General features: G+C 36.1%; 1 protein-coding gene across 2 annotated transcripts in view; it reads right to left on the bottom strand.

Annotated features, from left to right (window-relative positions):
• Positions 1-26,068, bottom strand: part of ADAMTS3 (ADAM metallopeptidase with thrombospondin type 1 motif 3) — a 294,819-nt gene that overhangs the window by 56,848 nt on the left and 211,903 nt on the right. For both annotated transcript variants that reach the window (XM_072624390.1, XM_072624391.1), the window contains 4 exons: positions 10,522-10,605; positions 8,603-8,759; positions 7,453-7,558; positions 6,826-6,969 (listed from right to left, as the gene is read on the bottom strand). In XM_072624390.1, the coding sequence (XP_072480491.1) occupies positions 6,826-6,969; positions 7,453-7,558; positions 8,603-8,759; positions 10,522-10,605 (491 nt within the window). The remainder of the gene's footprint in view (positions 1-6,825; positions 6,970-7,452; positions 7,559-8,602; positions 8,760-10,521; positions 10,606-26,068) is intronic.

Genomic DNA, 26,068 nt, shown 5'->3' with positions numbered 1-26,068 from the left:
AAAGAATCAACTGTTCACTTCCCAAAAGGGATCCCAAACTCAAAACCCCAAGAAATAACATTTCCAAATTCCAGAACTATCAAATGAAGGAGAAAATACTACAGACAGCCAGAAAGAAACAATTCAAATATCACGGAGCTGCAGTCAGGATCACACAGGACCTTGCAGTTTCTACATTAAAAAATAGAAGGAATTGGAATCCAATACTCCATAAGGCAAAGGAGTTGGGACTACAACCAAGGATCAACTATCCAGAAAAGTTCAGCATAACATTTCGGGCAAGGAGATGGTCATTCAACAAAGTAAGGAATTTCCGGACCTTCCTGACAAAAATGCCAGAATTTAATAGAAAATTCGATCTTCAAACGCAGGTCTCAAGAGAGGCATAAAAAGGTAAATGAGAGGTAGGGGAGGGGGAGAAAAACAAACCAAAAAACTTGTTATGCAATTTGAGCAAACTGTTTACCTCCCTATAAGAGGAGATGATACCTGTTAATCTTGAGAATTATGCATCTATTATGAAATATAAAAGGGATAAACATAGAGGGAATGGATATAAAGTAAATGATGTCATGTTAAAAATATGATTTAAGTATGTGAAGGGATTGTAACAGGATGTGTGAAAAGGAGGAAGCAGAAAATGGTAAATTACATCACAGGAAGAAGTACAAAATTATAATAGAGGGAAAGAGGGGAGGGAGATGAGCATTGTTTGAGAGGTACTCTCATCTTATTTCGTTCAAGGAGGGAACAATAAACTCAAGTATATAATCCTAAGTAGCTCTACAGGCAGTAGGAGGGGAAAGGGGAAGAAAGGGAAGGGAAGCTAAAAGGGAGGGAAGAAATAGTAAGGGTAAAGGGGAGTAAAAGGGAAGGAGGCTAAAAGAAGGAAGGGAAGGCTGCAGAAGGTGGCGGTGAAAAGTGAAAACTATTGAGGAGGGGATGGGAGACAGGAGAGATAAAAGCACAAATGGTGGGAAAGAGGATGGAGGGAAATACACAGATTGTAATCATAACTGTGAATGTGAATGGAATGAACTCTCCCATAAAGCAGAAATGGATAGCAGAATGGAATAAAAGCCATAATCCAACAATATGTTGTTTACAAGAAACACATTTGAAATGAGGGAATACACACAAGATAAAGGTCAAAGGTTGGAGCAGAACATATTATGTTTCAGCTGATGTAAGAAAAGCAGGAGTAGCAATCCTAATCTCAGAAAAATCAAAAGCAGAAATAGATCTAATCAAAAGAGATAAGGATGAAAACTATATTCTGCTAAAAGGCACCATAGACAATGAAGCAATATCATTACTAAACATGTGTGCTCCAAGTGGTATAGCATCCATATTCTTAGAGGAGAGGTTGGGGGAGTTGAAGGAAGAAATTGACAGCAAAAGTATACTACTCAGGGACCTCAACCTCCCCCTCTCTGAACTTGATAAATCCAACCTCAAAATAAACAAGAAAGAGGTTAAGGAGGCAAATAAAACTCTGGATAAGGTAGATACTGTAGATCTCTGAAGAAAATTGAATGGGAATAGAAAGGAATATATCTTTTTCTCAGCGGTACATGGTACGTATACAAAAACTGACCATATACTAGGACATAAAAACCTCACAATCCAGTGCAGAAAGGCAGAGATAATCAATGCATTCTTCTCAGATCATAATGCAATAAAAATTACATGCAATAAAAGGCCATGGAAAGATAAACCAAAAATCAATTGGAAAGTAAATAATCTAATCCTAAAGAAGGAGTGGGCTAAAGAAGAAATCATAGAAACAATCAACAACTTCATTCAAGAAAATGACAATAATGAGACAACCTACCAAATCTTATGGGATACTGCAAAAGCAGTTCTTAGGGGAAATTTTATATCTTTGAATGCCTACATAAATAAAATAGAGAAAGAGGAGATCAATGACTTGGGCATGCAGCTGAAAAAGCTAGAAAAAGAACAAACTGAAAATCCCCAAGTAAATATCAAATTAAAAATACTGAAAACCAAAGGGGAGATTAATAAAATTGAAATTAAGAAAACTGTTGAATTAATAAATAAAACCAATAGTTGGTTTTATGAAAAAACTAATAAAATTGATAAACCTTTGGTCAATTTGATTAAAAAAAGAAAGAAAATCAAATTACTAATATCAAAAATGAAAGGAGTGAACTCATCTCCAATGAGGAGGAAATTAAAACAATAATTAGAAATTACTTTGCCCAACTTTATGCCCACAAATTCGATAATCTAAATGAGGTGGATGAGTATTTTAAAAAATATAAATTGCCCAGATTAACAGAAGAGGAAGTTGAATACTTAAACAACCCATTTCAGAAAGAGAAATTGAGCAAGCCATCAATGAACTCCCTAGGAAAAAATCTCCAGGGCCAGATGGATTTACAAATAAATTCTATCAAACATTTAAAAAACAGTTAATTCCAATACTATATAGACTATTTTTGAAAATTGGGGAAGAAGGAGTCTTCCCAAATTCTTTCTATGACACAAATATGGTTTTGATACCTAAACCAGGAAGAGCCAAAACAGAGAAAGAAAATTATAGACCCATTTCTCTAATAAACATAGATGTAAAAATTTTAAATAAGATTTTAGCAAAATGAATACAGCATCTTATCACGAGAATAAGCATCAGGTAGGATTCATACCAGGAATGCAGGGCTGGTTCAATATTAGGAAAACTAATAGCATTATTGATCATATCAACAACAAAACTAACAAAAACCATATGATTATCTCAATAGATGCAGAAAAAGCTTTCGACAAAATACAACACCCATTCCCATTAAAAACACTGGAGAACATAAGAATAAAGGAAACTTTCCACAAAATAATAAGCAGTATCTACCTAAAACCTTCAGCAAGAATTATATGCAATGGAGATAAGCTAGATACATTTCCAATAAGATCAGGGGCAAAACAAGGATGTCCGTTATCACCACTATTATTCAATATGCTACTAGAAATATTAGGTGCAGCAATTAGACAAGATAAAAAAAATTGAAGGAATAAGAATAGGCAAAGAAAAAACTAAGTTATCACTCTTTTCAGATGATATGATGAATACTTAGAGAATCCCAGAGATTCAAGTAAAAAACTACTTGAAATAATAAACAACTTTCCAAAATTGCAGGTTACAAATCTTCTGCATTCCTATATATTAACAACAAAGTCCAACATCAAGAAATAGAAAGAGAAATCCCATTTAAAGCTAGGGTAGACACTATAAAATACTTGGGAGTTTACCTGCCAAAACAAACCCAGGGACTGTATGAACACAATTACAAGATACTTTTTGCACAAGTAAAATCAGATCTAAGTAAGTGGAAAAATATCAGTTGCTCATGGGTAGGCCAAGTTAATATAATAAAAATGACAATTCTACCTAAATTAATTTACTTATTTAATGCCATAACAATTAAACTATCAGATAATTATTTTCTAGAGCTGGATAAAATAATATCAGAATTCATCTGGAATAATAAAAGGTCCAGAATATCAAAGAGACTAATGAAAAGAAATGCTAGGGAAGGTGGCCTAGCACTACCAGATCTCAAATTGTATTATAAAGCAGCAATTATCAAAACCACTTGGTACTGGCAAAAAAACAGAAGGGGAGACAAGTAGAATATACTAGGCACTCAAGACACAGTAGGCAAGGAATATAGCAACCTCGTGTTTGATAAACCCAAGGACCCCAGCTTCTGGGATAAGAACTCACTGTTTGACAAAAATTGCTGGGAAAAAATGGATAACAGTATGGCAGAAACTAGGCATACACCCATGCCTGACACCGTACGAAAGAATAAAGTCTAAGTGGGTACATGATATAGGTATAAAGATTGATACCATGGACAAACTAGAGGAGCAAGGAATAGTGTATGTATCAGATTTATGGAGAAGGGAAGAATTTTTGACTAAAGAAGAGATAGAAAGCATTATGAAATGCAAAATGGATAATTTTGATTACATCAAACCAAAAAGTTTTGCACAACCAAACCCAATGCAACCAAAATTCGTAGGGATGTAGTAAATTGGGAAAGAATTTTTACAGGTAATCTCGGGGATAAACGCCTTGTTTCTAGAATATATAGAGAACTGAGTCAAATGTACAACAGTACAAGTCATTCCCCAATTGATAAATGGTCAAAGTATATGAACAGGCAATTTTCAGAGGAAGAAATTAAAGATATCTATAATCATATAAAAAAATGCTCTAAATCACTTTTGATTAGAGAGATGCAAATCAAAACAACTCTGAGGTACCACATCACACCTATTAGATTGGCAAACGTGACAGAACAGGAAAATGATAAATGTTGGAGAGGATGTGAGAGAGTTGGAACAGTAATTCATTGTTGGTGGAGCTGTGAGCTCATCCAGCCATTCTGGAGAGTGGTTTGAAACTATGCCCAAAGGGCTACAAAAATGTGCATACCCTTTGACCCAGCAATATCGCTTCTAGGACTGTATCTCCAAGAGATCATAAAAATAGGAAAGGGTCCCATATGTACAAAAATATTTATAGCAGCTCTCTTTGTAGTTGCCAAAAACTGGAAATCAAAGGGATGCCCATCAATTAGGGAATGACTGAATAAATTATGGTATATGAATGTAATGGAGTACTATTGTGCCATAAGAAATGATCAACAAGAAGACTTCAGAGAGGCCTGGAAGGATTTATATGATCTGATGCTGAGCAAAAGGAGCAGAACCAGGACAACTTTGTGCACAGCAACGACCACAGTGTGCGAGAGTTTTTTTCTGGTAGACTTGGAACTTCGTAACAACTCAAGAACTTTAAAAAAAAAATTCCCAATGATCTTTTCAGGCAAAATGCCTTCCACGCTCAGAGAAAGAACTATGAAATTCGTTTGCAGAATGTAGCAGATCATTTGTTTGTGTGTGTGTGTATTATGTTTTGATTTGTTATATGATTTCTTCCACTTATTTTAGCTTGTCTACACAGCATGACTATAGTGAAAATGTATTCCATAGGAAAGTATGTGTAGATCCTATATAGAATTGTATGCGGTCTTGGGGAGGAAGGGAGTGGTGAGGGATAGGGAGGGGGGAAAAATCTAAGTTTTATGGTAGTGATTGTAGAACATTAAAAAAAAAAACCTAAAAAATAAAATAAAAACCAGAAAAAAAACCTCAAGAACACCATTTGGATAGATTGTAACCTTACAAAAATATTCACTGCTTCCAAACTACACAAAATGATAAAGCTTCCAAAGTTATAGAAGCCAAGGAGAGAAATTAAAATTACATGGGAGCAAGATGAATCACAAATCACTCCTTTCATCCTATCTCATACTGAATTTATCCCAAAGATATTTTTGGTGAAATTACAGAAAATGAAAAGAAAACTTTCAGCTCAGTAACTACATTAAATTTTTAAAGCATTTCTTTTATCTGTCTGTTCAAAAGTGAATTAAATTAAATATAATTAAATATTATTATTTATTATTATATTACTAAATCAAAGTAAATTAAATTATTTTAAATAATTAACTTAAACTATAAAATCATTAAATATATTTATAGATTATTTCTCAATATATTAAATCAACATCAATTTTAATGTTAAATATAACATTAACTATATTATTTATTTAATAAACATTAAAAATGGTACCAAATATATTACTGCAATATATGTTATATAGTTATCCTAGTTTATGCTACTATATTAATAATACTGATTAATAATTAGTGTTAATATAATGTATTAATGTAATTTATATTATTGATGATATAAAGATTAAATATAATGTTAATTATAATATTAAAAGATCACTATTTATATAAAATTTCATGTTTTATAAGGTACTTTATAAATATTATCTCATTTTATATTCACAAGAACCCTGGGACATAGGTGCTATTATTATCCCCATCTCACAGAGGAGGAAGCTGAAGCAGAGAAAAGTAACTTGCCTAGAACCACACAGCTAGTAACTATCTGAGGCAGAATTCAAACTTAAGTCTTCCTGACTTTATGCCCAGCACTCTGTGCAATATGGCACCACCTAGCAGGAGAGTGACTTGACTGAGCACCATTTCTACCTGAACTCTACCTAAAAAGATGAGAAAAGTGAGATAGGTGACAATGAGGATAATAAAAGCAGCTCATCTTTATACAGCACTTTTAGGATTAGAGATCTTGCCCTACACAACCACATTGTGAGATGCATAGTGCAAATAGCATGGTCATGAGTTTATAAATGACAGAACTGAACACCAGAAAGGTTAATGGACTTGAGCATGCCCATATCCACAGTAAGTCTTGGAATTAGGTCATGAATCCAAACCCGACAAAGAAGCAAAAGACCTGGGTTTAGATTCTGACCTCGACACTGCTTGGATGCCCTTGGGCATATTCCAACTTCTTTGGGATGCAGCTTCTCATCTTGAAAATGAGTTTGACTAGATGGTCTCTGAGGTCCCTCCTCTGTGGTTGTGTGGCCTCTCTGGGCCTCAGTTTTTTATCTGGAAAATGATGGGGTTTGGAGAGATGACTGTTTCACTTTAATACTTGTCCTCACCACCTAGCACAGTGACTGGTACCAAGTGGCTCCTAATAAGTGATTGACAGTTGGTTGAGAGAGGGATTTCTTTTACTCTCTTTTCCAGTTCAAAATCGATAATCTTATGAAATTTTCTACTTTGAACATCCAGACTTATATTTTAATGTACATGTCTTCATATTACCAAAGACAGACATGGGCAGCTCATGTCTCTCTTTTCAAGTTATAGTTTCCTGGTATTCTCTATACATGCCCATGGGGTTCTTACTGTATGTATCTTTTCAGTTCCTGGCCACTGCACCGGGACCAGTGATAGCGATGAAATGCTGCCTGGACCAATGGAGCCATAACACTTCCCATGGCTGTCTCATCACCACACCTGTTTCCTTGACCATCATGTTCCATTCCTAACCTAGAAAGATCAAAATGGGATAAGATCAGGAAGAAGCAAAGATACGCTGATGAGTAGGGGAACTGACTTGATAACTTCAGATTTGTTTAACACGTGTTCATGAAAAGATCTGTGCCAATTATTCCAAACTCAACCAAAAACAATACCAAGGAGAACCTTTAGGCCTGTTGGGAGGAAAGCTAGCATTCTTTGAGAAACCACATTTACTATGGAATAGAGTATAATGAGATAAGATAACTTCCTACATCTTGCTATTGTTTTACAGCAAATCTGAACCTAGTATGGATGTCCCAATGAGTACCACTTGTTCACAGTTTCAGTACATGACCCATTTCCTGGTTTAGACACATGGACAGTGGGACAGAAATCAAAATGGCACCTGCGAGATCTGACATGCCGCTGTCCAAAGTACAAACACAATTGGAAGAAGCAGGAGAAAAATTGTTTTTTTTTTCTGTCCCTTGGTGGCAAAGAATGACTTACACATGGCCAGTTTCATGGGCCACTACAAAGGCTGATGAAAAACCATCTTCATGATTTAAGGTGCAGCTTCTTACTGGATGACACATTCCTGTGACTGGCGCATACCCTGTAAAGAATAATAACTTTTAAAAAATGTTCATTTCATCTGAAAACCCACAAAGAATTGCTGCTGGATCCCTCCCTATCAAAAAATTTTCTGTGAAACAAGAACAGTTACTTGTCCTTGGTAAAGTCATATCCTACAAAGCAGCCGCCGTTTGAATCTGTCTTTTCTTTTGGATGAAGATACATGAGCTCCTTTATGGCTGCTGTGCATGATCTAGTCATTGCTGAATCTTTTCATTGACCACACAGGTCGCAGATCACAGATTTAGAGCTGAATATAGTCTTATAAGTCATTTAATTGAACCCTCTCACTTTACAGATGAGAAAACTGAAATTAAGGATGATAAATGACTGGTATGACTTCGATACCATAGTACTGGGCAATTTTTTTAAGTCCCTGAAAACCGATAATTGGAAGTATGGAATCTATTTTTTTCCCCAATGCCTATGTCAGAATTCAGCACAAGTAGTTAAGATGAGGTGAATTCATCTTCTTTTGTTGCTTCTAATTTTTCACATTAGCAGTTTCCTCAATTCACGATGGACTTTTTGGGTCATTTCCCCCAAAATCTATGCCAGTGGTAATTTAAGAAAAGTGTGATTTTTTACTAGTATCATTTAGTCTGGATTTTTCATCTAATTTGTATAGGGAGCTCCTAGTGAGGAAATCCCTTTTTCCAGTGCAGTCTGGTGACCATTCTATAACTCAAAATATAACAGAGTTGCCTTGGAACAATGAAAGTCTGGCCTTGGTTTGTGCTGCTAATGTGTCCAATGTAGGACATGACCTACCTTTTTCTGACTCCAAGGCTAGCTCTCTATCCACTATGCCTGTATGACTCTCTTGCAATTTATGAGTTTGAAAGTATTGAATTTTGGAAATATTCTTTTCTTTGCAATACTCCAAGGAAGTCAATGGAAGGTGTCAGAAAAGATAGCACTGAATAATATAAAACTCCATACACTGAGTTGGCTAGAACACCTGACAACAATGTCTGATTTGGCGATTACATGGGAATCTCCTCCTCTGTGACAGCATCGTTACCTTGCATACCAGCAGGGCCAAAGTCTTGCCTCGTTAGAAAAATGGCATGATCATGGTGCTCAGGATGGTTGGGATCCGACTTCTGCTGCTGACATGCCCAGCGGCATACATTCTCCAGACTCCGGGATGGATTTCCTCTCTCTATAAGGCTGATGGACTGAATGATAACAATCAATTAAACATGCTTGTGCCAGATTTTCCCAAAGCCTACATTCTGTGTCTTTATTTGACACTAATCTTTGGGCTTCTAATTCTTAGACAGTTACTTTTATGGCCTGATGAACAAGGAAAACAAAGAATGAGCTTCTTGAAGTATTTCAGAAGACCAAGGAGAAAGCAAGACAGTCATTTCTAGAAAGAGAGAGGATAGACTCAGGGTGCATAAGGACACGGAAATTGTTGACATTTTGCTTGACAGAATATTTGTTATGGAGGTTTCGTTATTTTTTCTTCAGTGTGGGGGAAGGTGGGAGGGAGAATGACCATAATTTTGCTTACTGGAAAAATTATTTTTAAAATGTTTATTTGCAAAGTATTATATGAGATAATGGGGAAACCAGGGAGCTAGATATATTCTCTATTTCCTAGCTGTGCATCAGAATAGTAGCTGAAAAGTTTCCATTTCTTAGAATGTTGGAGTCAAATGAAACAAGTATTTATTATCAAGTGCCCACTATGTGGTAAGCCCATATCTAAATGAGAGAATTCTCTGTGATACATTGTAACATAAGTCCCCTAGTGTTTAATATGGAAGTGGTTAAAATGTTTCTTGGATTGGATTTTATGTTTCAACAAATGCTATTATCAATGTTTACATTCTTAATAAAATAACCATGGATGGTTCTATGCAGAGCACATGCATTCTCTAACAAATGAAGGGAACTGCTAAACCTTGGCCCTTAAGGATAACAACTGGAATCTGCTTACATTCTCTGCGACTGAGATAAAGTAGGTTAGGCTACAGAGACTAAACCAAGACTCCATGACATTCTATCTCATTAGAAGAAGATAAAGGAATATCGAATATGGGAAGAAAAGCTAACACAATAGTATTTCTTTCTCTTTCCTAAATGAAAACATTCATTAGTATTTCAAACCTGGAAAAAGAAAAACTGAAAGAAAAGACCCATAACCTAAAATATCACAGCAATTAGGAAATTAGCCTTCTTACCTCTCCTATCAGGCTTCCACAATTAAATAATATTAAACTCTATCTAAAGCAGAATAGCATTGACTAATTTCATGGGGCGGAATCTGAAGATCATGGAAGAGTCGTTTATAGACCAACTGAAGTCAATTGTTTTACAAGAAATGCTTGCAAATAAAAGTCATATATTTTTATGATATCCCATTTTTCTTCTCCAAACCTTTCTTCCAAAGGAAAAAAAAATCAAAATGGAGAAATTATCCACCATTCTTTCCACAAAATAAAGGCTATTTCTGTAAAATGTTATAAGTAAGCAAAAGAGTTCTAATTGGTGTAATTTAGTGATTAAACAGCTTCTCTTTAATTGGATCATGTTTATTCATTCAACAAATATTTATTGAGCAAGGCATCATGTGGGTTTATACAAAGATGTACAAGATACTCTTCCTATTCTTAGAAGTTTAGGAGTTAGTTGAAAATTGCAAATCTCCATATTTGTGCTGTCTGAGGCCTAACTGCTCATTTCAAGAATCCTTATTGGAAAAGAACCACCATTTTCATAGGCTAAAATCATAGGCTAATTTCCTCCTTGTATGAAAAGAGAGAAACCAAAATCTCTCTGGCTAAGTTATGGGAGTTTTCCTTTCTCATATGGACAATTCCTTTCCTTCAGCTCAGGGCAATCTGTTCCATTGTTATTTGGAGTTATAGGAATGACTCCATCTGGTCCTCTGACCAAAGTTTCACATAGGGCATCAGAGACCATTCTTACCTTGGTATAACCCAGCATTATCATGCGTACCAGCACAACATTAATATGTACCCCAAGTGACTCATCGTGGTAAATTTCATTCACCTGGAAAAAAAACAGGAAAGCTTTCAAGGAAAGGCATGACAAAAGGATATGATAAAACAAAGACAATAATTTGCCTGACACTCATAGCAGTCCTGAATGGATAGAGTTGGATCAAAGTACAAGCTTCCTAGCATCCTGTAATCAATTTGAACATGAAAGTGAAGCCCTTTCTGTGAAAGCAAGGAGAGGAAGAGAAATAGGCTCCTGTGGAGGAATCACAATTTTTATTGATATATTTTATTTAATTTTAAAATGGGTGGAAATTTGTAAATAGTACTTGGGAGACAGACATTTTAGAATCATAGAATTTTAGTGACAAAAGGGACCATAGAGATCTTGAATTCAAGCCCTACATTTCCTTGGTGAATAAAGTAAGATTCCCAAAAGGTAAATGACTTCTCTAAGCTCACACACTTACTGGTAGAAACAGACAGAACCAGAGTCGTGAAAGATCTGTGTACAATTCAACTATCATTCACTGACCAAATGAACCAAGACACGTTCTCTGTATGATGATGGGAGTGCTTTCTCATTTGGACCTACTATATGCAAGGCAAGGGGACAAAGTGCTGATGGAGTTGGAGAAAAACTATTGACTTTTTATACAATGCTGGAAGAAGATGCAAATCAAACTATAAGCATGGCTTCCTTTGATCTTCACTGCTGAGGATCTGAGGTATTTTCATCGCCTATGTATAGGGGGAAAGCCTAGGGCTAACAGAGCACAAATTATCAGGGATCAGTTAACCGGTTAGCATCAAAAGGGAATATTTATATACAGGTTTCTTCTCTTGCCACCATAGAAAGTTGATCGCAGAAGAGATATAAGTTGAAAGGCAGCTAGATGGCACAGCGGATAGAGTGCAGGGCCTGGAGTCAGGATAACTCATCTTCCTGAGTTCCAATTTGACCTCAGACACTTTCTAGCTGTATGATCCTGGGCAAGTCATTTAACCCTATTTGCCTCAGTACCTCATCTGTAAAATGAACTGGAGAAAGAGATGGCAAACCAGTCCAATATCTTTGCCAAGAAAATCAAAAGTGGGGTCATAAAGAGTCAGATACGACTGAAATAACTCAACACGATCATGGCCCTGTCTCTTGCTAACAAAGGTTCATTACTGAAAATAAAATAAATATTAACAAATTTATACACATGTATACTTCATGCATATCTAGGAGTGATGTTCCTAGAAATAACAAATTTTGGAAGCAAACTAAGCCCCTAAGTCAGCAGTTTTGCTGAGCAATTCTCAAGAGATATAAATGTTACATTATTGGAATTATGATCAATTATATGCAATGCCATCTTACAGGGTTTGAATATTCACTATGGATTTTGAAGACAGTACTTAATATTTCTTATTTATTAAACAAAATTTTAGATATTCATAATAACGAATAAAGAGTATTTTCAGAAAGATAAAGTAATCAGTCGGCTCATTGACAGAGATAATTCAATTAACAGTAATAACATTGGCTTATAAGAATAATAAGTCACGCAATTATTTTAATACCTCTTTTTAAAAGAAAACCTATGAAGTTTTTAATATAATCCCATCAGAAAAAAATAATACACTTTTTTGCACTTTCATTTTTATTGATGTTTTCTTTTTACATTGCAAATATTTACAGATTACCCCCACTTTCTGAGAGGTCTCTTGTAACAAAGTAAAACAGTTAAGTAATACTAATGATTCAGTGACCTTGTCTGAAAGTGCATGCAACATTTCACATCTGTAGTACCCCTCCCATCTCTCTATTATATTTAAATAAAACCATCTTTCAGAGAGGAACAGAGATAGAGACAGAGACAGAGAGAGACAGAGAGACAGAGAAAGGGATGCAAAGAGAGAAGACAAGAAACAAATTTTGAAACAAATATGTAGACAAAAAAAGGAAAACAATTTTGAACTCACATAACACAAAAGGAAATCAAAATGGGTGAAAAAAAGGGTGGGAGGCAGCTCAGCTCTCAAAAACAAAATTTAAGCTAACCAACAATCTGAATATGAAGTGTTGCAAATCAATATGAGTTCTAATAATTGGGGGTCTGAACCTTGGTAGAACACCACCACCACCACCACCCCTACCACCACCTATGTATCCCAGAAATGAGAGGCAGGACCCAGAATAGCATTGTAGAGAAACCTGGGAAATCACATCATGAAACAGGGCTAACTCGGAGCCATTATTGGAGTGGAAGTATGGAGTTGTGTAGAGGGCCTAGAACAGCATGGTCTTTCTAGAGATTACTGGATAAGAATATACATATTTCTAAGCTTTGCATGGTACCTGTACAAAGTGTAGTAAGGCATAAAAGCCTCACAAATAATTTCAGAAAATCAGAAATATTAAACATATCTTTTATTGACCACAATCTAATAAAAATTATATTATGCATATAAATGACATTGGAATAAAAAAATCAAACTTAGAGACATTAATTTAGTCATTAAAATTGGTGGGTTAAAGAACAAATTGTACAAAAATCCTTAATTTTATTTTAAAAATGAAAAAAAAGAAACAGTATACCAAAATTCTTGTGAGGTAGCCAAAGAAGTCCCTGAGGGAAAATTTATTTCTAAAAACTCTCATTAACAAAAGAGAGAAAAAATATAATAATGAGTTGAGAAGGAAAAAAGCAAATAAAAATCACAAGTAAACACTAAAAATGAGGTCTTTGAAGAGATAGCAAACTGACCTTTCCCCCCAAAATAAACAACTCACTACTGAATTAATAAATAGAAACAATAGAGAGTTTTTGGAGGATGAGGAAAATTAAAAAAAGATAAATTAAGCTAATTTGACCAAAAACAAATCCTCAATGTCAAAAGTGAAAATTAATTCACAACAAATGAAGAATGGAGAAAATTATTAGAATTATTTTGCCTAATTTTATGTCAGAAAACTGATAACTTGAACAGAGAAGATGGATATTTGCAATAACATAAAATATCTAAATTTCTAGTATGATATATTGAGAATTTTAAAAAGAGAACTTGAAGAAGTCATACATTAACTCCCAATGGAGGGGGAAAAGAGAGGGTAGGGATGAGACAAGATTAAATGGATTGAAAAGGCAATTTTATAAACAAAATATTAAAAGAATTAAGTCTAATTTTACATACATTGTTTGCAAATATAGGGAAATATGGCACACTATCAAACTTATTTTATGTAGAAAAATATGGTCCTGCTACTAAAATCAGGAAGAGATAAATGAGAGAAAGAGAAGTATAGGCTAATACCTATGGAATATCAATGCAAAAATATTAAATAAAATATTAGCAAAGAATCTACAGAAATGTTTTACAAAAGATTGTCTGTTAAGATCAGATTGGATTTATGCCATGAATAGTTGGCTTAAAATTAGGAAAATTATAAAAATAATACACCATGTAAATGACATGTAGCAATAAATCATATGATGGCATTAGACACAGAAAAATTATTTTTCTTGTGTTTTTACAAAATACAATATCCTTTTATATTTGAACACTAGAAAACACAGAAACAAAAAGTCCTATCCTTAACATGGTAAACCAGAGGTTTACCTGTGTATGGCCAGACGAGATCAAAGTATAATTGGGAAACACTTTAAAAACAAATAAAAATACAATGCAACATAAATTGTGTTAACTTGGCCCACAAGGATTTTGTTTCCTTTTCAGTTTGACACCACTGTGGTATCTATCTTTAAACTAACAGTGACTATCATGTGTAAGGTGTAGCTAGGTAATGCAATGGATGGAATGTCAGGCCTGGAGTCAGAGAGACTCATCTTTCTGAGTTCGAATCTGACCTCAGACACTTACTAGCTGTGTGACCTAGAGCAAGTCACTTAATACTGTTTGCCTCAGTTTCCTCATCTGTAGAATGAGCTTGAGAAGGAAATAGCAAACCACCCCAGTATCTTTACCAAGAAAATCCCAAATGGGGTCACAAAGAGTCAGATAACCAAAACAAGTGAACAATAAAATCACATATAATGCAGAAACACTAGACATTTTACCAAGAAGATTTACAGTTAAAGCAAAGATGTTCACTGTAACTATTATTTTTATATAGTTCTAGAAATATTAACTATACAAATCAGATAAAAAGAGACTGATAGAGTAAGTAAAAGCAAAGAAGGAATAAGCTGTTTCTCTGATGATGTGATAGATTATTTACTAAAATCAATGGAAACAATAAATAAATTTAGTAACATAGCAGGATTATAAAACAGACCCACAAGTATCACCAGTCTTTCTATATGTTGTGAACAAAACCCAGACAGTATATTTATATCCGTAAATGCAGATATCAAAATACACACCACTTTTACAATGATAAAACACTTTTTGCAGACATAAAAGGAATACTTAAATATTTGGAGAGGGATGAATTGTGCATAGTTGGGCCATGCTATTATAATTAAAATGACAGTACTATCTAAGTTAACGTATAGATTATTAAATTTGTAAATACCAAACTACCAAAGGATTGCTTTATTATTGAGATAAAACAAGATAATAACAAATTTATCACGCGCATATACACACCCCTACACAAAACAAAGATCAAGAATCTCTAAGGAAATAATGATTGAAAAAAAGTTAAAAGGAAGTGTTCGGCAATACCAAATTGCAAATTGTGCTACAGGGATAAAACATTAAAACAATTTGATGCTAGTTTTATTCTGGGCTGGACCTGACCCAGGTCAATCCCCATGAAGTTTAGGTTTGACATTGGAATAAAATGAGGCACTTTTGGGTCAATCACTTTTTAAAAGAGATTTACTTAACTATAGCTCATTTAACAAGGAGATTTAACAATGATGAGCAGTAAGGACCTTTTAAACTGATTCAACTAAATGCTTGAGTTTTCCACCTTGATCCATAAGCCAAGTACCAGAGCATCTCCTCAATACTGCTTTGTACTCAGACAAAGAGACAGTGATATCAACAATCTGAACCTCTAGTGTTCTGAGCTTAATCAAGTCTCTGGAAAGTTCTAAATACCCTTTAAGGAAAAAGCTCACCTAATTTCCGGGGTAGGGGTGGGAGTGGATAGAGCATATTTAAATATAGAAAAGCTGATCAATGAAACATTATGTATGCATGATACAGAAGCAATTGCACACAGTAACAGTGTTAGATAAAATAAGGAACACAGAGTACTGGGGTTAGAGACTCACAAATCAGCAATAACTCTTGGGAAGGTTCTAAAGCAATGGAGAAGAAATGAAGCTTAGGATAATACTCTATATAACAATCAACTCCAATTGTGTCAATGAGTATCAATACTCTATATAACAACTCCAGTTGTATGAATGGGTATCAATATTCTATATAACAATCAACTGCAGTTGTATCAATGTAATCAAGTAGGTATCAAATTTTGTGACCTTTTTGGGGGGGAGGCATAGTTCCAAATTGCTTTCCAGAATGACTGGAGCCATCCAACAACACTGAATTAAGACTCATCTTCTGAGGCCCCTCTAAAAATTGTCTTTTCCCTGTTTTGGTCACCTTTGTCAATATGGTAGCTATCAAATGGAATCTCAAAGTAGTTTCAATTTTAATTTCTATTACTATCAGTGATTTGGAACATTTTTATATGTTTATGGTTGCTTGTATTTCTTCCTTTGATAACTGCTTATTCAACTCTTCTCACCATTTACCCAATGAGGATTGACTTCTGTTCTTATATGTTTATATTGTTTCCCTATTTTTCTTGAATTTGTTGCAAAGATGCTCCCCCTCACACACAATTAACTGATTCTCATTCTCTAACCGCATTGTTTTTATTTATTCAAATAAGTTTTCTGTTTTATATCCTCATAATTGCTCATTTTATCTCCTATAATCATTTCTATCCCTTTTAGAGGGATCAGTAACCTTGATCAATAATGCTTTCCCTGTCATTATTTACTTTTGAATATTTTTAAAATTAATATGACCTATTACATATAGATCATGTATCCACTTGGAGGTGATTCATAGGTTAGAAAATCTAAGAGTCTTTATTCAAAAGTCCTGGACTTTTAAAAAATCAGTAATGGTTCAGAGGAGAAAGCATATATAGATACAAATTTTCCATTAAATACTTTTCTATAATCTGTCTTCCAGTCACTGTTCAATAAATTAGAAAACTGGAAGATGAATCACAAATTGAAAGTCATCTCCAAATTCTTAATAACAAGGAACAAAATGGAGACTGAATTTTGTCCCAGAAAAGAAAGTATTAAAACAGGAGAGAGTATCGAAACAAAAGAAACCAGAAGAAAGCATCTGGTTGAACTGTCAAGGAAAAGAGGATGGAACTGAAAACAAGTCACAGTACTGGTTTGAGAGAAGCTATAATACAAATAGAGCAAAGAGTATAAACAGAGGACACTCTATAATCTGTTTCAATAAATACAATCCAGATGAATATCCAGAGTCTATTTAATCAACCCATAAGATCAGGGTTGGATGTCCTCTGAGGTTCAAGGTTCAACTCAGGTTCCTTATTAAATATCCAGAAAAAATGGGGGTAAACAGACCATTAATTCAATTTTCAGATGACCTTAAATTGGACAAGATTTCCAATGATGAGAGAGAGAAAAAAAGTGAAATCAAATCAAATATTTCTCCAAGGGCTTTTTCCTTGAAATGAAAACTCCTTCCAAGTTTGTTCCCAGAATGGACAATTTCTCTCAGGACATTTCCCTGGCAGGACAACGTGACCTGTTTTGTCTGATTAATTTCTAAAGGGTAAAATGTAGTCTTTCTGATTGGTTGCTCAGATCCTGCTTTTCATAAAAAATATTAAATATGTAGACATAATAAAAGGAAAAAGTGAAAGAATGGTACTGTGGAAAAAACAGGATTTGAAGACTTGGAACCTGAGTTCAAATTCTGACTGCCATTGGTAAGTTGTGGGAAAATCATGGGAAAGATCATGGGAAAATCACTTGACTACTCTAACCTCACTGATTTCCTCACTTTTAAAGTGAGGCATCTGCATTAGCAGATTCATAGGGTCCCTTCTAGCTTTAGAATGATTTCAGGAAAGAAAATGGCGAGGGGAAACATCTGAGTTTGTCTAAAATTAAGCTATTAGGCTTAGGACTTTAGACCAATAACAATAAGTTAGGGTCCTTTAATTCTTAGTAATAGTGTGGAGACAGTTAGGTCAAGGGCTTGTGAAGTTAACATACATAGTTATTACTTGTGTCTCAGTTGGTTAATGTTAAAAAAAAATCGTTTGTGGTCTATATTGTAAATGCTTTAAAAGATTTAAAATTTAAAATGCTTTAAAATAAGTATCACCTGACCAAAATTGTTTTATGTAGTATGAACTGTGTTAAAAATGAAAAATAAAAGAAAATGGTGAGGGGTAAATAAACATTTACCCACTATGTACCAGGCATTGTGCTAAGTCCTTTACAAATATTACTACATTGGATCTTCACAACAACTTTGTGAAATAGGTGCTGTTATTATCCCCATTTTACAGGTGGGGAAACTGGTGCAAACAGAAGCTAAGTGACCTCGTTGCTAATAAGGGTTTAAGGTTGAATTTGAACTTAGGTCTTCTGGACTCCAGAGCCAGTGAGTGATCCATTGTATCACCTAGACACCAATATTATTTATTATTAATAAATCAGGGGATTTAACTTAGGGTGTGTGAACATGTTTTTTAAGGTATTTTTATAAATGTATTTTCATAATGGTGTATTTATTTTATGCATTGCAAGGGATTATTCTACAAAGGTCTCCACAGATTTTAACAATCATCGTTAGGTGCTGTTCTGTTGTTCAACCTTTGCTTTCAAAGAGTACTGATGTTGTCATGGCTAATATCCTGATTTGTATGTGAATTGGATTTGTGAGGCAGAGTTGCACAAAGTCATCAACCTTACTTTCTCTTCCACAATCATCAAAGTCCAGTGACAGGACAAAAGTCAAGACAACTGATGACAGCCTAGAATGCATCGGATGACTTTGGTATCTTTGATGTTTAATCAAGCTCTAAGATCTTCACAGAGCCTGCTTTAGCTACCTTCTTGGTTGTTGGAACAAATTGTTCTCATCCACCCATCCCAATCAGGGAAATCTTCACATGCTTGAAGTAGACGTCCCCCTAATTCACTAATGGGTTTGAGGACTGTCCATTACCTTCAACTTGGTTTAGCCCATCTGCTGAGTTGGTTTTACTAGGATGTGAAAACTGTACTTTCTACAGTCTTAAATTGGTTGGCTGGTTGTTGTCCTTTGTCTTCGAAGAGGACCAAAGTGACATCACCATTGTAAAGTGACATTTCAGTGTGTCCAACTGTGGCTGATCAGACCAATATGAGCTCGGAATGTTCTACCACAGGTTGGGCACAGATAGACTGTATGAACATTTGGGGTGGATATCCCAAATTTGTGCATCCTGCGTTTACTTTGTATGGTCTCAATTCTGCTTTGCTCAAAGAGCACAGCATCTTTTCTTATGTGGGCACGCCATGCTGAGTGGCCCTGTGCCAGTGTCTCCCACGTTGCACAGTCAAATCCAAAGTTCTTGAGATGTTGTAACATTGATTACAACAAATGGAGAAGTTTTGGATACTGTGGATAAGTTCACTTACCTTGGTAGTATACTTTCCAGAGGTGTACACACTGACAATGGGGTTGAAGCATACATTGCCAGAACTAGATCAGTGTTTGGGAGGCTCCAAAGAAAGGTTTGGGAGAGAAGAGGTATTAGACTGACTACCAAACTGAAGGTTTACAGAGCCGTTGTGCTGACCTTATTGTTATATGCTTGTGAAACATGAAAAGTCTACCAGCGCCATGCCAGGAAACTGAATCGCTTCCATTTGAACTGTCTTAGGAAGATTCTGAGGATCTGGCAAGATAAGGTGTCAGACACTGAAGTCCTTGCTCGAGCTGAACTGCCAAGTATCCAATCTATGCTTCAAAGAGCGCAACTCCAATGGGCTGGACACGTTGTTCGAGTGCAAAATGTATGCTTGCCAAAAAGACCATTTTATGGAGAACTTGCATGGGGCAGGCGATCACATGGTAACCAGAAGAAACGATACAAGGACACTCTCAAGGTCTCTCTCAAGAACAGTTTTAAATTAATGACACAAAAAAGGTAAAACACCATTCTCTAAGTTGATGCAAATATGAATATAAAATTGTATATTTCCATGAGTCTTTCAACATCAAGAAAGGTGCTGGGTGACTTTGACAAATATAAGAACTATATATGAAACCAGAAAATGGATACACTACTTGTTTGCATTGCTAAGGCCAAGTCTATGATGTCCTTGCATCTAACACTTGCTGGAAAACTTTGGTAGAGAAAGAACCAACGTCAAATTTCTAAAAAATTAATCAGCCTTATTATTTTTGGAACCAGATCTGTGAACTCTTTTTATTATATTAATATTGTATGGTTTCTTCAATTACATGTGAAAATAATTTTGCATTTGTTTTTTTTTTATTTTGAGTTTCAAATTCTCCCCCTCTCATTTTCCCCTCCCCCCTCATTGAGAAGGCAAGCAATTTGATACAGATTATTCATGTGTAGTCATGCAAAACATATTTTCATATTAGTCATGTTGTAAAAGAAAACATATACAAAAAGAACACCCCAAGAAAATTATTTTTTAAAAAGGAGGCTTTGATCAGACTCCATCAGTTCTTTCTCTGGAGGTGGATGACTGGCAGAGAACACAATGAGGATATTTCCTCGATCACTGCATATGAAGGCTTGTTCGACAACTTAAGTCTCAGAAAGTTGCCTGGGACATTGAGAAGAAGTTAAACTACTTGTCTGAGGTCACACAGACATTCTATGTTAGAAGTAGGACTTGAATCCCAGTTTTCCTGGCTCCAATGCATGTTCTCTACTGCATATGAAGCTATTTTAATATTATTTATAAATATGCAAGTTTTGGTAAAGAATAATAATAACTTTAATAATAATGGTCTTTAAAAATTATTTTACTTGATCCTTGCAGCAACCCCATAAGTTAGGTGCTATTATTATCTCCACTTCACAGGTAAGGAAACTGAGGATGAAAGTAGTTAATTAAGCGCTATGCTAGAGAGGAGATTTGAATTCAGGTCTTCCTGACTCCACGTCCAGTGCTCTTACTCACTCTGCTTCTATAAACATCAAAGCAGTTCATATTTGTTTGTGTTAACGCAAAATATCAGATCTGTGAACACATCCTTGTACAAGATGTTGGGGTGATTCAAAGATACGGGCCCCCTCCCTCATGGAACTTAGCAGGAAGGAGACAGTCATACATAAGAAATCTATAATAATGCTCACCCTGAATAAAATGGAATGAAAGCGTAAAACAGATATCAGCTATACATGAGGACAGAGGAAGCAAAGATGATTTCCGACTGAGTAATCCATGAGGGAGTCTTTATAGAGGAAGACGCATTTGTTGTGAACTTTGAAAGGCATTATTTTGTTTCCCATTTTTGAAGTCTGAAATAAGCTAGATAACAAAATTATTTGTTAATTATATCTGATGTTTTCATGATCACTCAAATATTCCAAACTTTCTAAGACAAGATGTTCAGTAAAAAAACCTAACAGAGCTTAACATGTATCACATGCTCAATCAACGCTTTTTGATTTATTGACTAACTTGATTTAATGATTGATTTATTTACTGATTAGCAACAGAGAAAACCTAGAAGCAGACTGAATGAAAAAGGAAAGTCATCTTGTATTTAAATAATTTCCATAGGAACTCAGCAGAGAGTAAGAGATCCATTCATGAGAGCATGGGTATACATGTTAACATACCAGCTAACTCTCACAGTGAGCAAGAACAATTAGAAAATTAATTATTAGGGTGTTGTTTATACTTCTGTTGTCAAGACAAATCATAGGTGTCAGGTACAGAAGCTTTTAGTATACCATAAGTAAATGAAAATGTGTTTGAATTTCCACAAGTATATCCAGTCTCACAGGAAAGGTTTTGCTAATTTTTTTCCCTCATCACCAACAACGGTAATCAAAGCATAACATTTGGCTTCCCCTTACAAATGCTTATCCTTCCAAACAGATGGCTCGATATAATGATGATTCACTGAACCTTGCATTTGTTTATTGATTTTCCATGATGCAGATACCATCTAAAGTTTGGATTTTAGCTTTATCTGCTCTCAGCATTTAAATGATTGTTATTGCTTCCCTGAGCTCAGAGGAAAAGAACAAGGATTTAAAGAGAGCAATTCAAGATATGGGGCCTGAGGAATCCCTTCTCCTTGGGAGTGAGGTCTTTGATTATAGCTATTTCTCACTGCCCTGTCTGGCCCAAGTTCCATGAAGGGGAAAAGGTGGTGAGGTTTGAGCCTCTCAGTGGGCACTAGACTGCTTGAAAGGATGAAGCCTTGACCAATTCAGTAGGTAGAATTGTGTTCATCCTTCATAGTCTAAGAAGACCATGCCATCAGAGAAATGATCACATGATTTGCACTTGACTTTGTTTTGAGGGAGGGAGGGCTATACAGGTCACCAGCCTTACTTCTCCTCCCAGTAGGTAGGAGGAGTGAAGAGGATGTTGGTTTCTTTCTCCTCTCTTCCCTTGAGGTTCAAATACTTCCTTGTTTTGAGGAAGTATTTGATTAGACTGAAGTCTAGACTTCAGTACAAGGCTGGGAGCTAGGAGAAAGATGGAGAATAGTGTGTAACACAATAAGTGCTACCTGCAGCTTTAAGGACATCCTAGATGCCATTGGCTGTAACCATGGTAACTGACACCAGCATTGTAGTACCAAACCCAGATGGAATCCAATGTTGGGGCAAGCAGAGATGGGTTTTTTGTATTTCTTGGTAGCCAAGGTGTTTATAGAAATATCTGACACATAGTAGGTATTAAATAAATACTAGTTGACTAGCAGCTGTTATAAAACTAGAATGAGTGTCATTCACCTCTCTCCCTCTACTCCATCCTTTCTTTTGTCTTGGCTTGCAACCTATCTAAGGTGAGTTCTTGATAAATACCTCCACCATTGCAAGAGGAGGCTTTGTGAAAGGGTGTATGCAACACAGCACAATGGAAGAACTTGACAATTTGCAAAATTTTGACTAATAAACCATTTAGTAATAATAGGTGGGGCAGTGGATAGAACATTGGACCTGGAGTCAGAAAGACTCATCTTCCTGAGTTCACTTCCAGCCTCAGATACTTACTAGTTGAATAACCCTGAGCAAGTCAATTAACCCCATTTGGTTCAGTTTCCTCATCTATAAAATGAGCCGGAGAAGGAAATGGCAAACCATTCCATTATCTTGGCCAAGCAAACCCCAAATGAGATCACAGTCAGAAAATGATCAACTGAAAAATGATCTAACGACAACATGATGGAGAAAGGGAATCCTCAAATAATAGGGTTGAGGTCTTTAGAGAAATAAATGTTCTCATTTTTATGATCCTGAGCAAGAATTATGCATCAAACACTACATTCAGTCAGAATTCAGGTCGATCATTTCCTTCTCATCCAACCTGCTCAAGTTTGAAGGCTGGTGGGTTTGAATGCATGTACATAGAATCCAAAGGATCATAGAGTTTTAGTTTGAAGGAACCTGCGAGTTCACAAAGTCCAATCTCCTCGTTTTACATATGAGGAAACTGAGGCCAAGCAAAGTTAAGTCACTGTTTTCTGAGGACATACAAGGCTGTTCTTACTTCTGCAGCATCACAAGGGTCACCAAGGAGACTTATCCAGTGTGTATCTCATCTGCACCCACTGCCATCAGCATAACATTTAAATAAAGATGAACTTAAGAAGTTCTAGTGACTCTGTTGCCTCTTAGAACAACAAATTTCTCCTGGATTTTAAAATTTGTTCTGTGAAGTTTGGATTCAAAGGGCTGCACTTGAGGAAAGAAAGGGCCACATGTGGTTTCAAGGCCAAAGGTTCCATGACCCTGTTCTAGTCTCTTTTTGAAAAATTGGGACATTTATCATTCCCTAGTTCTGCAGAGGCAGCCAAGTGGTGCAGTGAACAGAGCACCAGGCATGGAATCAGGCAGATCTGAGTTCAAATTCTGTCTCAGACACTTACTAACTGCGTGATTAGGTAAGTCACTTAATCCTGTTTGCCTCAGCTCCTCATCTGTAAAAGGGGGTATACTGGAAAAGCGCTCTAGTATCTTTGCCAAGAAAACTCAGTGGATAAAAAGTTCATTGGATCATGGAGAGTTGGACACAACTAAATAACAACAAGTTTTATAGAAGTACTTTCCTGTTTTCCAAGATATTTGACACAACACTGACTATGGCTCAGTAATCCCCTACCTAAGGACACATAGTCTTTTGAGGCCAAATAAATTGAATTAATCAAAGATAGCTATGGGCTCCCTTACTATCTCCTTAACTTACTCTGGGCATCAGCGCCCTATGAATCATTTTTATCCTATCATTTCCATTCCAAAGGTTATTTGTCTTATCAAAGAGAAGACAAATCAGAATTGAGTAGCTCTGCTTTGTCTTCAGGATTGTCTTGGCCATGTGTATCCTCTATAGGTGTGCTAAACTACTATTGTTTTTTAGATCTAGTTTCATTTTCCCTCTTTCGCCTGCTGGATTCTCATTACATTTGTGGAAAAGTTTGCCTTGGTGCTGGGGGAAAACAATTCTTACAGTGCCATTTAAGTAAATCCTTTTGCTAAGGAGCTAATTCTCCTGGATAAATGTGAGGGAAAGCACACCAGTGGAGGCTTGTGAGCTAGAGTTTCGGAGGACAGCCACCTATAGGGTTACCCACTAGAACCCTAAGAGTAGTAACAGTTACTTTCTGAGAACGCAAGAGGACAGTCTTGGCCCAATTTGGATAAGTGAATTCCAAGGGGCATAATGCAAATAAATGCAAAGTGTAAACAAAGAGAATACAAAGAAATTATGGAGGGGACACGTAATACTTAGGGGTACTCCTGGCTAGCCTATCGGTCAGGCGTTGGGTTTAAAATGCAATGAGGTACTCATAGACCACAAAAGATAATAATAAAAAAAACAACTTTACTAATAAGAAAAAAGTATACAACTATTAAAATTCAGGTATTATAAAACTCAACTTTTTTCTCCCTCCACAGTTGCCATGGCAAACAATGAAGTGAAGTCAGGAATTGAGAAAGGTGTTAAACTAAGATATAACCTCTACACAGCTGAGGCAGTTAGGTGGTGCCAGGGATAGAGAACCAGTGCAGGAGTCAAAGGACCTGAGTTCAAATCTCACCTCAGACACGACACTCACTAGCTGTGTGACCTTGGGCAAGTCACTTAACCCCAATTGCCTCATCCTGGGTCATCTCCAGTCATCTTGATGAATATCTGGTCACTGGATTCAGATGACTCTGGAGCAGAAGTGAGGCTGGTGACCTGCACAGCCCTCCCTCATTCAAAACAAAGTCAAGTGCAAGTCATGTCATCATTTCTCTGATGGCATGGTCTTTTTCAGCAATGAAGGACTAACACACACACCGCACACACGCACGCACACACACGCACACACACACAGCCTCTACACAGTTTCCCCCTCTAGACTAAGTCTCTTCATACTTCAAGCAGCAACAGGGGCAAATGGCCCTGTGCTTTTGATAGGGCAGCACAATCTATAGACACCAACCAAGACATAAGGAACTGAGTAAAGTTGTCCAAGAAAGGGAATGGAGAATAAAAGGGGTAAATGGGAAAGGATGAGGAAGAAGCTCCCATTGTAGTGGAGGCTTGGATGTGATCTCACCTGTAGAAGACACATTTGCATAGCCATATGCAAATAGGAATTTGAGGGAAATAGGCATTTCTCTTCAGTGACGATGCCCAGGTACCTCACTTATTGCCTATGTAAAAAAAGGTACAATTCCTACCACAGGAGGGAATTAGGAAAGGTTTCATTTAGGAGGTGTTGAGCTTTGAAGAGAGCTAGGGATATACATTGCTGGCATGGAGAGCAGCCTGGCCAAAGGCATGGAGATGGGGAATAGACAAACAACAGCAAATATGATATTTTGGCTAGAAACTTAGAAAATAAGAAGGGAAGTGATATAGGATAAGCTTGGAAAAACAGGCCAGAGGCAGATAGTAAAGGACTTCAAATGCTAAAGGGAAGAGTTTGTATTTTAACTTAGAGGCAATAGAAAGGCAGCAGAGCTTTTAAGGCAGGGAATGACATAATCAGGTTTGGTTTTTAGGTGTTTCACTTTGGACATCTGGAGGCTGGATTTGAAAGGGGAGAGCTCCTTGAGAGAAGCACATCAAGTAGCTGGCTATTAAAACAGTCCATGTGTGAGATGATGAGGTCTGTACTTAGAATGTTAGCCATGTCAATAAAGAGAAGAAAGACAAGAAATGATGTGAAGGTACAATCAACAAGACAGTGACTAATTGGATATGGTCCCATGGGCTAAGACAGAACAAGAGTCACTGGATCATATATTTAGAGCTAGAAGAGACCTTAGAGAATATTGA

This window comes from Notamacropus eugenii, chromosome 7, assembly GCF_028372415.1.
Source record: "Notamacropus eugenii isolate mMacEug1 chromosome 7, mMacEug1.pri_v2, whole genome shotgun sequence".
Taxonomy (NCBI): Eukaryota; Metazoa; Chordata; class Mammalia; order Diprotodontia; family Macropodidae; genus Notamacropus; species Notamacropus eugenii.
This window is presented reverse-complemented; position numbering and strand designations above follow the sequence as displayed.